Consider the following 14,242-nt stretch of genomic DNA (forward strand, 5'->3'; position numbering starts at 1 on the left):
GCTTAGCAGTGTCTGCCATGGTGGGCCAGCAATCTCCCCCACCTCTGAATGCTGTGAGTCGGAGGCAGGCTGACAGCTGGACACTACTCATCAGGCTCACTGAGACCTGGATGGCTCACCCAAGAGAGGGTTAGTAACCTGCCCAAGACCCACAGCTCATACATGACAGCAGCCCTGGGTTCTATTCCCAGCCTTTCTGATTCCAAAGCCTTCCTGTTACCATTGCAGCTCTAACAACAAATGTGTCAACTACAATGTGAACTATCACACACTATTTATTTTCTTCACTAATTAATGATATCTCTCATAAAAAATTAATTGCTGTCACCATCTCCACCCCCAGGGGGCCACCAGTGCCAGGCAACAAAATCCCCCAGAGCCAAAAGGAGTTGAAAATAGACGTGACCCTTGCTCTCCAGTCTCATTGCCGCCCCCACTGCAGGAGCCCACCCCTTTCAGGTCCCTGCAGCCCGGGGAGACTTGGCAGAGCCTCAAAGCTTCCACAGTGAAAATGCCAGGGGGCTTGAAGGGGCCTGTCTCCCAGGCCCGGCTGGGGACCTTGTTCTCCACCTCCCCGCCCCCAGCTGCTGCTGGAGCACCGACACCTCTCCCTCTCGGGCCACAGATCCAAAACTTGGGCTTGTTCCCCATCCACGGGGTGATGATGAAGATCACCGTGCCCGTCGCCACCAGGAGTGGCAACCGGCTGCTGATGCTGAGGGACTTCCTCACCGACCAGGTACCACTGCCCTCAGGAGCTGGCTGAGGGGAGGGGCCGGAAGGAGACAGACATAGCCTTTGGAGTGTCCCAAGCCCTCAGACCCCAGCTCCTTCTCCCAGAACCATGCCCCGCGGGGCCTTCTCTGGCAGAGGAGGAGGAAGAACACCGGATGCTGAGTCTGGCGTGCTGATTGTGAAGTGGCTGTGTCACCCTCCTGCAGGTGAACACGTCCTGTAACGTCTGGGGAAACGGCACCGAGTACCGGCATTCCCCGATGGAGGAAGACCTGAGTCGCACCCCACAGCTGGTGAGTGTCGCCCAAACCCAGAGCCATGGGGATGGGGAAGAAGAGTGCAGCCTGAGCCCGGGGCTATTTCTCTCCTCGTCCCATAGTTTGTCAGTAAGAGTTTGTTGAGCATGTGCCCAGCTTCACACCAATAAGGAAAAGGGACTTCTTGCCCTTAGTGAGCTCACCATCTCTAGGAGACACAGAATGAGCACCTCGAGCCAGTAAACAGGCCTGTGATGAGTGTCAAAAGAATGACAACAGGAGCAAACTGTAGTAAAAGAACAGCAAGAGAAAATGGAAACACTAACCTGAAAAGATATCTGCATCCCCATGTTCACTGCAGACAACAGCCAAGATATGGAAATAACGTAGGTGTCCATCGATGGATAAAGACATTGTGAGAGATAGAGATAGAGATAGAGATAGAGATAGAGATAGAGATAGAGATAGAGATAGAGATAGAGATAGAGATAGAGATAGAGATAGATAGAGATAGAGAGAGAAAGAGATAGAGATAGAGATAAAGATAAAGATAAAGATAGAGATAGACAGAGATAGAGAAAGAGAAATAGAGATAGAGATGATAGATATATGCAATAGAATGTTACTCAGCATAAGAAAGAAAAAAATCTTGCCATTTGGGACAATGTATTTGGACCTTGAGGGCATTATGCTAAGTGAAATAAGTTAGACAAAGACAAATACTGTATGATCTTACTTATACGTGGAATCTTTTTTTTAAAAATCAAGCTTATAGATACAGAGTAAAGATTGGTGGTAGTCAGAAGCAGGGGGTGAGAGTGGGAAAATGGATGAAGGGGATCAAAAGGTAATAATCATTTTAAAAAGAACAGAGCTGCCCTGACTGGTTTGGCTCAGTGGATAGAGCGTCGGCCTGCAGACTGAAGAGTCCCAGGTTCGATTCCAGTCAAGGGCACGTACCTTGGTTTAGGGCACATCCACAGTGGGGAGTGTGCAGGAGGCAGCTGATCGATGTTTCTGTCTGTCCCTCTCCCTTCCTCTCTGAAAAAAATCAATAAACTATATTTAAAAAAAGAAAGAACAGAGCTAGTGGACTTGTACTTGAGCCTAAAAGAGCCTTTGGGTACAGATAAGCAGAGGGAAGGGGAGGAAGCCAGATGGAGCATTGCTACGGGGGCAGAACATACATGACTTATATTGGAGACATTGACTTCAACTGGGGCCTCCCTGCCCCAGAAATGAAAGGCAGCTCAGGTTCAACTCCCAAAGCCCTCCCTAAGACACCTGCTGGTTTCCAGGTTTATATCCTCGCAGCTGCCTCTGTCCCCAGATACCTATTTCTGTGCATGCTTCCATTATTCCTTACCCAGACAAAACCTTAGCCGTTTTAATCTGATTTCCCCGGACAAGTGCTTCACACAAAGCATTTTTTGAATGTAGTGCATTTTACTGAAGACTTGGGGTTGGGTAGGGTTGACATGGATGCAAAAGAGTGATACAAATAACTGTAACCTAATACTTTCTAACTATTTGATTATTTGTTTGGGTTTTCTATTAGGATGATACCATCTGCTGATGATAATAGCTTTAGCTTTAGCATTCAAGCCTTGTAAATTGTTTTTCTTGTGTTATTGCTCTGGCTAGGACCTCCAGGGTAATGAAAAACAGAAATGATGACAGTCTTGTCTTGATCCTAATTTTAAAGGAATTGTTTTTAATTTTTCATTAATAAATACGATACTTGCTGGGTTTTATAAATACCCTTTATTCAGATTCAGGAAGTTCCCCAGGAGCTTTTATCAAAAACTGAAGTTGAATTTCCTAAAATGTTTATTTTTTGCATCTGTTACAGTAATCATCCACTTTTCCCCTTTAATCTGTTTATATGGTGATGACATTTATAGGTTCCCTAACACTGAACCAAAATTTTGTTCCTGGAATATACCTAATATGCACAACTTCAAATGCAGCATCAAATATACCATTCTCACCTCGTCCTCCAGCCACCCCCTGGCAGCCCCAGACCACGCGTCCCCTACCGCCGCCTCGTCCCGTCCTCTGCCCCTCTCCCCAATGAACAAAGCCCCACTTGGTCCAGCAGTGCAGCTGAGCCATCTCTCTGGCGGCCCAGCCTCTGCTCACATTCCCAGGTCACAGCTAGGTTTCTGCCACCGCTCCCCCAGAGCCTGGTTGCTCACTCCCCGAGACCCACCTCTCTTTCAGAATCACAGCAACTCTGACGTAGTCTCCATCAACTGCCATGTGCGGCTGGCCCCCAACCAGGAAATCAATTTCCACCTGCTGGGGAACCTGTGGTTGCGGTCCCTAAAGGCAGTAAGTAGAGCACGTGGGCTAGGCTAGCGGGAAGAAGGGAAGAAGGTGGGTGCTGGGAGTCTCGCACGGGGAGGGGCCAGCTTCTGACAAGGCCTCTGATTACACAGCTCAAGTACAAGCTGATGAAAATCACGGTCCACGCAGCCGTGCAGAGGCAGTTCCACAGTCCTTTCATCTTCCGAGAGGAGGATCCCAGCCGCCAGGTGAGCCCCTGGGAACCCTGCAGACCTGGGCTTGAGCCGGGCCAGCTTGGTAAGGGTTACCCCTTCCCCTAGTTTTCCTACACCTGTACCGTGTGTTCCTGCAAGCGAGAGATGGACAGACATGCCAGCAGTTAGTGCAGCATCAGAGGAGAGAGAAAAGCAGGACAAATAGGGCTTTGGGGGCAGAAGAGGACAGGGGGCCAGAAGCATTTGCCCAGGCCACGGGCGCCCCAGGCTCTGCACAACAGCCCATGGGGCGGAGGAGGGAGGGAACCTGTGTATTTGACACGACAGGAACCTGAAACTGGAGTCCATGGCAGCCTGGCTGGCGGGCTCGTGGCCCAGCAGAGGGAGGCTGCCTTGGGCAGGCTGGCAGCCTAGAATGACCATCCCACACCTGTGTCACCCCCGATCCATTCGCACCTCTTATCTAATGAAACCATGTGACCTGTGCTTTAGAAGTCTGGCATGAATTGAACTGGTGAACTGGTGAAGGCCAATGGATGAGATGTCTTGGCATTGACACTTGTATTGGGTAAAAGCAGATCAAATTGGCTTGAATCAAAGTTCGGGAAAGGGATGGGGCTCTGTGCAGTGCTCAGCTGGGAAAATGAGAAGTTGTGTCTTGAAAAGTTCAATCCTCTGGATAGAGGCATCTCAGGCATGGGGCGCTGCTGCCCTCCACTGGCTGTGTCCCCAAACTGCCAGCCTGGGCTCCAGGTGAGCGTTCAATACCAGATGTTGAGTAAACCCCCCCCCCCCCCCCCAGTTCCTCCCCAGCAGACGCTGGAGAGCAAAGTGGGCATGGGCTAGAAGCCAGCCCTTAAGAAAACACACAGATACCCATCACAAACAGGGTGGGTGTGCCAGGCGAAGGGCTAGCAGGTGCAACAGCCCAGAAGCAGCACTCAGGGGCCCCCACCCCAGGAGCGGTTTCATTTGTTCATTCATTCATTCAGCGATGGTTGGGTGTCCCCTCTATGACTCAGACCTACTAGGGGTGCAAAGGAACAAGGAAGCAAAGCGTGGACTCGATCTGGGGGTGAGCACAGGTGCTGGAGTGGGAGGTGGCCAGACCAGGGAAAGCTTTCTTGAGACAGCACACTTGAACTGAATCTTGCGATGTGTTAGAATTTTCCAGGTGACCAAGAGAGAAGAGGCATACACACACACACACACAAACTGCCCCTCTCTCCACACTAGTTCATGTCTCTCAAATGAATTCTCCTTCTCCTTCCATTCCTAGTCCCCACGCCAAATCCTTCTTATGCTTTCTGGATGCCTCACTTCTCTTTCTGAAATCCAGCAATAATGAAGCCCATGTTGGCTTACATTCTCAGGTCACAGCCAGGTGACCGGGGGTGGGAAGGCAGAGCAAGGTCCAGCCTGCAGGGATGGAAAGAACATATAAGGGACCTATGGTTTGTTGAGCCCTAACTATGAGCCAGGTATTGTAATAATTTCTTCACATGTTATCTTTGATGTATGTCCCCACACCCTCACTTTTCAGGTGTGGAAACTGAGGCTGTGTGAGATAAGGCAGCAGGGAAGCAGTGACTTGCCTCAGGTTAAATAGTGACTCAGTGGCCAAGCCAGGACCCCACCATGCTGTGCAGGGGTGCCGTCGGTCAGTCACTCAACATGTTCACTGAGCCCCTGGCTCTGTCCCAGGCCCAGGCCCTGCTCGGAGGATAGAGCAGTGAACAAATCAGGGAAAGCCTGCTCTCCTGGAACTGACCTTCCGTGGGAAGAAAGGCAATTAACATAAATACAGGGGGGCAAAAGTAGATTTACAGTTGTCAGTATGCAAAAGTTTCTTCTTATATTATTCATTATTATTTATTTTTCCATACGAACTATAAACCTGCTTTGCCCACCCCTGTATATACAGCATCAAGTGGTGATGAAGTCTGAAAAAAAAACAACAACACGCAAGCATATAAGCATGGAGATTCAGGGGACACTATTTTAGATGGGGAGATTAGGGAAAGCCTCTCCAGTAAAGTGACATCTGACAGGGACTAGGAGCCATGCCAGCAGAAGGAACAGCAATGCAAAGGCCCAACAGCAGGTGTGCTTGCATGTTGGAGGCCAGGTGGCTGGAGTGGGAGAAGAGGTCCGGGAGGTAGCAGGGCCAGAGAGTGTAGGCCCTTGCAGGCCAGGGCAAGGACCCTACTTTTCTACTCTGAGTGAGACGGGAAGGAGGCTTGGAGGCTCTGAGCAGAGCAGAGCAGAGCAGAGAACTGCCTTTCTCTGGATGCTATGCCAAGAACGGACTATAAGCCCTAGAAGGTTTGGCTGAGTGGATAGAGCATCAGCCTGCGGACTGAAGGGTCCTGTGTTCGGTTCCAGTCAAGGGCACGTACCTAGGTTGTTGTCTCTCTCACATGGATGTTTCTCTCTGTGTGTGTTTTTCCCCTTCCCTTCCACTCTCTAAAAATCAATGGAAAAATATCCTCGGTGAGGATTAACAAAAAACAAAAAGAACAGACTGTAGGAGGCGAGGCAGAAGCTGGGAGATGAGGGTGCTCAGACCAGGGAGGTAGCCCTGGAAGTGAGAGGGTGTTTCAAAGGTAAAACAGTCAGACTTTGCTGATGGAGTTCATGTGATGTGAGACAAATACAAGGTTTCTGGCCTGAGCAACAGCAAGGAAGGACGACGCTGCTGTCATTTGCTTTGATAGGAAATACATTGAAAGAACAGGATTGAGGGTGAGGAGTGAGATCAAGAGTTTGCTTTGGGACCTGTTAAAGGTGCCAGGCAGGCCATGTAGACAGTCAGATATGAATCTAGAGAGTCCGGGTAGACGTAGAAACGTGAGAGTGGTCAGAGTATAGATGGTCAAAGCCCTGACTGACTTCGCCCAGGGCTGCATTAGGACTTCCCTGGCCCTGGACACTTGCTTTTGGGGCTTCTTCCTCCATTAAAAAAAAAAAAATTAATTACCATTTTATGACTGTATACATATAAAGACAAATATAATCCAGGCTAGATTATATTCATTGATATCCTCTAATTTTACAAGTTAGGCCTGGCCAGTGTGGCTCAGTTGTTGATCATCAACCCATGAACCAAGAGGTCACTGGTTGAATTCCTGGTCAGGGCACATGCCCAGGTTGCAGGCTGGATCCCCAGTAGTGGATGTGCAGGAGGCAGCCAATTGATGTTTCTCTCTCATCAATCTTTCTATGTTTCTATCCCTCTCTCTAAAATCAATAAAAACATTTTTTAAAAAAATAAGTAAGATCATGTTTGTGGGCCTCTGGGCACCATGCCCACTGTACCCACTATGTGAGTCAGCCTGAGCTCACCAGGGAGTGACTGTAGATAAAGATGTCCAAGGGCAGAACCAGGGGACATGCCAACATTTAGAAGTTTGGGAGATGATTGAGGAAGCAGCAAAGACAAGAGGCAGAAAATGTCTCCAAGAGGAGGTAGGATCACCTGGGCCACTTGACTCAGGTGTCCACTGTGCAGGGGCTGGGGGCTCTGAGGCCTCTGCAGGCTGGATGCCACCCGTCATCCCCCCAGCAGCCTTCCCTAAGGACACGGATACAGCTTTCCCGCCAGGGGCCAGCGGTCTCCTGGGCTCCAGCCCAGGCCCCAGGACACTAATCTATTCCCCTGGTGTCCCTCCTCCCCTTGCAGATCACATTTGAGATCTCCAAGCAAGAAGACTGGCAGATCCCCATCTGGATCATTGTGGGCAGCACACTAGGGGGCCTCCTGCTGCTGGCCCTGCTGGTCCTGGCACTGTGGAAGGTGAGGGCCCCCCACGGTGGGGTGGGGGGGGGGGAGCAGCATCCTGGCTGGTTGGCCCATGCCTGGGATTCCAACCTCTGGGCTCTGTGGCCAGTCCCCATGTTCTACTCCCCATGGGAGCTGGCACCTGCCTAGCCTCCTTCGCAGAACTTGCCTGCTGCCACAGCACCCAGCCAGTCACCGCAGGCTGATTGGCCACCAGAGGGCACTCTACCTATGGCTTCCACCCTTTTGTAGGCCCCTTTGAGAACCTGGTGAGAGGTAGGGTTCCTCTCATCAGAAAAAAAGCATGTGCACACAACCACAAAATGTCTCCAACAAAGGCAGGCTGTTAAACAAGTCAAAGCCCTTCGCTGTCACTGAGCCTCAGGTTAAGAAGCCCTGATCTCAACCTGTTTCTCGTACAAATAAGGTGAAGGCGGCCCAGAGAAGTGTTACCTGGGGCAGGGTCACTCAGCAAGGCGTCTTGCCTCCAGACCCAGGCTGTATTCACTCTGCTCCAGTGCCCCCTCACCAATTAAGCGGCCCAAAGAGAGCTGGGGAGGGACAGAGGGTACTCACGGTCCTGAGCTGGGTATTCTGGAAGCCTTCGAGGGAAGACGCCTGAAGAGGGTTAGTGGAGGGCCAGCAAGGGAGGGGAGTTCGGCCTTGTCCACTCTGCCCACTCCTGAGACTTCTGCCTTTGCCTCCCCACAGCTCGGCTTCTTTAAAAGTGCCAAGCGCAGAAGGGAGCCCGACCTGGACCCCACGCCCAAAGCGCTGGAGTGAGGCTCCTGAGGAGGCTGCAAGTTGATGGGGCCGGGCCGGGCCAGGTGGTGTGCAGGCTCAGGCCGGTGGCCCCGCGGAGCTGGGGCAGAGAGGATGCCAGCTCGCTTTGCACTTGACCTCATCTGAGAAACCAAGCCTGCTCCCTCTGAAGGGAACTCAAGCCAGTTTTAAGAGGGACTGCCCTGCTGGGAGACCGAGACACCTCCAACAGAGATCCCTAGGAATAGAAAGGGACCTCTCCCAAGGCACACCCCAAAGCCTCCCCAGGCTCTGGGAGGCTGGCTACCCCCACCATTAAGGTGCTAGGAATTCCTCCTCCTCCTCAGAAGAAGAAACCCGGAGAGGAAGACTGCAAATGCAGACCCACTCTGTGCACTCCAGGTCTTTAGTTCCAATAGACCCAGTGGGACAGCAGATCTGAATTCTGTACTGTCGTCCACCCCCACGCTGCCAACAGCTCCTGAGTCACGCCTACCCCTTCCCCAGGCAGGAGGTGGGTCCCCGAGCTTCCCCTGAACAGCAAGGGCTCGATGAGGACAGAGGAGGGCCAGGGATGAAGACTCTGGGACATGGAGACTGTGACGGACAGGCAGCTGGGATCCAGAAACCAGGCACCCACACAGAGATGGGGAGGCACCCCCTTATGTTCACACTGACTGCCACACACACTCCCCCACCGTGCTCTCGACTCCCATCCCATGCCCGCCCCCCCCCCAACCCTTCCCCACCGCTTTTGTTCCCAGAAGGTACATCCAGAAGCGTGTGGGTGACACAATCCCCTATGATCCCCTATAGCTCCGCATTCCCACAGCGTCTCCTGGGGCAAGCTGGGCGCAGGGTAAGGGTGGGGAGCCTCCCCTCCCTGTATCACCCATCCCTACGCACACAGCCTTCCAACCCTCCCCTCCATCCACTGTGCACAGGAAAAGGGCTCTCCTCCCGGAATGCACTGAATAAGGCCGGTACAGGGACCCCCTCGGTGGCAAATATCTGACCCGCCCGCCCGTAGGACAAGTGGTACCACCAATGACGGCGCCGCGAGGACAAGAGGCACAGCTGTGCCCAAGCCGAGTAATTTATGCCTTAGCCTTGTTTTGAGGTAGAAATGAAAGGGGGATACATCAAAGGCATCTGTCCCCATCACATGGTACGACCTTTGCTGTCGTAAATATTTTTAAAAAATAAAAAAGTAGTGTTTAAAAACAATCAAGGCGCTGACTTCCCTTTCTGTGGGCAAAACATCCTAGCTAACGCACTCTGTTCTTTGAAGGAGAGTATGGGGATGAAAAGAGGCTTCCTACTTCCTTCCCATTATGTGGCGGAAGGGCCTTGTCCACCATTTGCTCCCTCAAGTGCCTGTGACAGAGCACTCTCTCCCTCCCAAGACCAGCCATTCCATCTTTGGCCAATTTGGATGGTTGAGATGCACATGTCACTGTAGCTTCTACCCCTCAGTTCCCGCTCTCCCCTCCCAGGCCTCCCACACCTCTCCAAGCTGGATGTCAGTGCTGACCTTCTAACACCCCGACTTCAGGTGTCTCCGCCTTTACACACAGGCTGCTCTTAGACCAACTTGTCTCCATTCTATTTCTGTGCTACTGTCATCCCAAGGAGCCAGAAGTAGAACCTTACAAATTATTTGATCTTGTTCCCCCATAGATGTGGACCCCCAGAACCAGTGAAATTGAGGTAGTCCTAGGTTCCACAACAAAATCAAGACTAATCCCAGATTCTAACCCTGCCTGAGAAGGGCATAGTGAAGGAGCAAAAGAAATGTATGGGGATATCTTTTTCTCAAATGGTAAAAACCAAAGTCAGAAGGAAACATTTTAAAATCGTATTTCATTTGAGCCATTATCCCCATGAATGGAGTAACCTTGCTGAAGGAGAATCAATGAACCCACATTTTAAGCACCAAGTCTTGTCAAAATCAACTGAATGCTTTTTTGGACCCTTACTTTTAGAGATTGAAATTCTATTTTTATTTTTATTTTAATTTCCATGTGTAACCACACTGCAGGCCAAACACAATGTATTGCAGGTCAGATGCAGCCAGAAGTCACTGAATTGCAACCTCTGGACTCCCAGAGGCAGCCTATCCCGAGCTCCAGGCCCTCCAGGCCTCCCCGAGCCCACACCAAGAACAACTGATAAAAAGATGAAAAGAATGGGAGGCTTGCATCTTTAAGCCCTTTGTAGTGTGTCCTTCTTTTCTTATCAACTTCCCTTCCCAATTTATTAGCTCTGGGTAGAAACATCTAAGACTGGCTTAAGAGCGCCTGGTAGGGCAAGCAGAGAAGATGCATCATATATCGTGCAGAGCCTCAGGCTAGAGCAGTTTCTCAGGCCTGGCTGCATATTAGAATCACCTAGGACAGTGGTCGGCAAACTGCGGCTCGCAAGCCACATGCGGCTCTTTGGCCCCTTGAGTGTGGCTCTTCCTAAGCCTTAGGAGTACCCTAATTAAGTTAATAACCATGTACCTATCTATATAGTTTAAGTTTAAAAAATTTGGCTCTCAAAAGAAATTTCAATCGTTGTACTGTTAATATTTGGCTCTTTTGACTAATGAGTTTGCCGACCACTGACCTAGGAGCTTTAAAAGATACCTATGCAAAGGCCCAGTCCAGGGATTCAGATTTAATTGGTTGGGAGAGGGCCCAAGGCATCATTGCTTCAAAGTTCCCCTGGTGCTGACCGATGAGGTCAGCAGGCAAGTGAACATGTAAGTTAGAAAAACATACAATGGGTTAACATGCACAGGTGACCTTCCATGATGAGTAATGGGAATAGTGTTCTCATCATGATGTTGTTCAAATTAACTCAGCTCCAGCCTGGAGTTTGGAAGACTTTCTCATTCCAGCAAGTCTCCAGAATGGGATTTGCTGTATATTTTTGCTGAGGGGAGATGAAGAGCAATTTTGGTATGCCGTGGCAAGCAACCCAACGTGCAACCTCAAGTCAACATTAAAATTCATATTGTGGTTTGCAGATGGATGTTATTAGCAATGTTCTATCTGGTAGAATAATAATTGTAGAGCTTAGGGCTGAACTCAAGTGTTAACATGAAATGTAACTCACTTAAAAATGGTTCAGTATTGTTCAGTATTTTAAAAGCATTAGACCCATCCTAGACAGTACTCTGAACCAGCTGCTTTGACCGCCAGGTGGCCACGTGATACTTAAGCAAGTCTGCAACAAACACGCAGCGGGAGAAAAAACGTGCCCGGGCAAGGTCTGACTCTTGTAAACCAAATTACCAACAGAAGATGGTTTTGGAATTTGGTCCATGGATGGTGGGGTTTCTTAAGTTCTAGGTTCACTGTCTGCTAGAGGAGAAAGGCCTGCCAACAAGAAGTTATGAAATGAGATGGGCAAGATGTCCTGGGTGGTTTCACTGTTGACTCTGACATGGTGAGAGCCCATATGGAAGGGCAGCCCCTCAGAGAAGACACAGAAACTGAGGGGCACATCGTGGGTAGACTCAAGGGTCCTCAGGCCCTTGTGCCATCAGTGTTCTTCAAGGACATGGACATCGACTGTGGTGTCAGTTCCGGCCAGCTGAGAGCTGGAAAGGAGAAATCCAGGGCTAAGTGCGGCTTCTCTCTGGCATTAGATGGTGTAGGTATGCAAGCTCAGAGGGCAATCTGTGCCTCTTAAAGTAGATTATGTATCCAGAGCTGAGCTTCTCAAAGTGGGGTCCCAGAGCCACTTCAATCGGAACCACAGACTTAAGTTCCACCCAGACCTCCCAAATCCAATTTCTGTGATGTAATTTCAAGCCCATTAAAACTTAGAGAACCAGCAACCCAGAGCCACAAAATTCTGTTATTCTCTAATCGTCAATGTCAGTTTCTTAAACAGGGCAGCCTTTCTCAGCTGCCCTGGGGCCTATGTTGGCAGCTACGGGCAAAACTCCCAGCAAAACATCTCCCTCCTCCCACTCCCCACCCCATCCCCAGGATGGTCTTAGGCGACCCCTGTGAAAGGGTCGTTCAACCACCAAAGGGGTCGCGACCCACAGGTTGAGAACCGCTGGTCTATTCCATTAGCTTTGACATCACACTAAAGCAGAACTGCATGTTCCAAAACAGAAAGTGAAACAGAACAGAGCTTTGAAGGTTTAGGGTAAAGAGTGTTAGAAGCCTGGTACCTGAGCTCTGAAACTTTTCAATGTGATATAGGCTAAAATGTACTTAGCAAACTCATGAGGCTTATAGTAGGGTAGGAGCAGAAAAATATTTGTTTTAAAAAGGATGGAATACCATTCCTTAATGGACTCACCCTCTCTTATCAGTTTTTCATGTTCTTTGTTCTTATCTCCCTGGTACTACATAAAAAAACAAGCAGCAACTCAGATGATGTTTTCTGAAATGTTTTAGAAGATGGCCGAAGCCAGAGTAAAAAAGTAACATCATAAAATTTTAGTTTGGAAATTAAATTAAAATTTGAAGAAAAATAGAAAATCAGATTTCAAATAGGGACATTCAGCTGGACAAGCTTACCAAGGGCAGTTACCACCTTTCTTATTTGTGTATGCACATCCCTGGTATAGTGCCTGCTACACAGCAGGTGCTTTAGTAAGTGCTAATTTTCAAGTTTATTCCCACTTGTTGAGGCAGGAGCAAACCCCATTCCTGATCTTGGGATGGACTAAGCACACCAAATTTACAGAGCACAGGCAGATTAGAAAACACAATTTATCTAAGCTTGCCAACAAGCTTTATGAACCACCTGAGGAGGAAGAGGAGGGAAAGAGGAAGAGGAAGGAGAGAAGTAGGAGGGAAACGCCAGTAAAGAACTAGAAGAAAACATGGTCAAAAAAAGATTTATGATCTTGGAATGGAACCACATTACAACAAGCAAATTACAAAAGACAAATATGGCTACATAAAAACGTAAACTTCTATAAAAACTACTATATTTGCCCTAACCGGTTTGGCTCAGTGGATAGAGCGTCGACCTGTGGACTCAAGGGTCCCAGGTTCGATTCCAGTCAAGGGCATGTACCTTGGTTGCAGGCACATCCCCAGTAGGGAGTGTGCAGGAGGCAGCTGATCGATGTTTCTCTCTCATCGATGTTTCTAACTCTCTATTCCTCTCCCTTCCTCTCTGTAAAAAATCAATAAAATATTTTTTTTAAAAAAACTACTATATTTAAAGTAAAACAAACTATAAACTGTGACATCTGACAGAAAATTTCCTTAAACTTTCAAAAAAAAAGTTTAACAAGAAAAAGACAACCCAAAAGCAACATACAGGTCAGTAAATACATGAAAAGGTCAGCCTTACTCATAACAAAGGGACACAAATCAAAACCATGAAATACTATTTTTCATCAATCATCTTGACAAAAACTAAATGATTAGGTAATATCTGGTGTCAATAAAGGAGTAGGCAGACAGAGGGAAATTTGGTAACTTCTAACAAGATTTTATATGCTCAGTAACTAAACCAAAAACTCCAGTGCTAGTAATGAATTTTTCTATGAATAGAATACATTAGGATGTTCACTGAAGCATTATTTGGAATATAAATAATCTGAAAACCTTGAAGTTCAACAATAAAGTCAGGTTAAATAAATTGTAGGTCCACCCATAGAATTAAATTGCTATGAAGTTTTGTTTTTTATATCTAAACTTACCAAAATAAAAAATAAAAATGTCTATGATATAGCTGAAAAAGACAAGATACAGCCCAAGCCATTTTTGCTCAGTGGCTAGAGTGTCGGCCTGCAGACTGACGGGTCCCAGGTTCAATTCTGGTCAAGGGCATATGCTTGGGTTGCAGGCCTGAATCCCAGTGGGGGGCGTGCAGGAGGCAGCCAATCAATGATTCTCTCATCACTGATGTTTCTCTCTCTCTCCCTTCCACTCTGAAGTCAATTAAAAAAAAAAAAAGACAAGATGCAGAATAGGAAAGATAAAATCCATGTGTATTTTTTAAAATGAAAAGAAAAATAAATACACATATGCACAGGAAAGCTCTGAGAAGCTACTCAAAAAACCAGCTATGGTGATTACCTTTGAAGAGTCCAAATGGGAGGCAGAGACATGGGAAGGGAATTTCCTTGCTTTAACTATTTAAATTTTCTTTACTATCTGAAGTTTCCCCCCATACATATGTATAACTGACAACCTTTTTCAAATGAATTCAACTAAAGAGGAGCTCAACTAAGGCAC

General features: G+C 48.3%; 2 protein-coding genes across 3 annotated transcripts in view; both read left to right on the forward strand.

Moving 5' to 3' along the window:
* The window catches only part of ITGA11 (integrin subunit alpha 11), a 121,063-nt gene extending 111,797 nt beyond the window's left edge, over nucleotides 1-9,266 (forward strand). The window contains exons 25-30 of the mRNA XM_059697119.1: nucleotides 626-739; nucleotides 942-1,028; nucleotides 3,216-3,326; nucleotides 3,434-3,529; nucleotides 7,179-7,292; nucleotides 7,989-9,266. Of these exons, the coding sequence (XP_059553102.1) occupies nucleotides 626-739; nucleotides 942-1,028; nucleotides 3,216-3,326; nucleotides 3,434-3,529; nucleotides 7,179-7,292; nucleotides 7,989-8,060 (594 nt within the window). The 3' untranslated portion in view covers nucleotides 8,061-9,266. The remainder of the gene's footprint in view (nucleotides 1-625; nucleotides 740-941; nucleotides 1,029-3,215; nucleotides 3,327-3,433; nucleotides 3,530-7,178; nucleotides 7,293-7,988) is intronic.
* The window catches only part of CLN6 (CLN6 transmembrane ER protein), a 95,764-nt gene that overhangs the window by 6,547 nt on the left and 74,975 nt on the right, over nucleotides 1-14,242 (forward strand). The window lies entirely within an intron of this gene.

This window comes from Myotis daubentonii, chromosome 1 (genome assembly GCF_963259705.1).
Source record: "Myotis daubentonii chromosome 1, mMyoDau2.1, whole genome shotgun sequence".
Lineage (NCBI taxonomy): Eukaryota > Metazoa > Chordata > Mammalia > Chiroptera > Vespertilionidae > Myotis > Myotis daubentonii.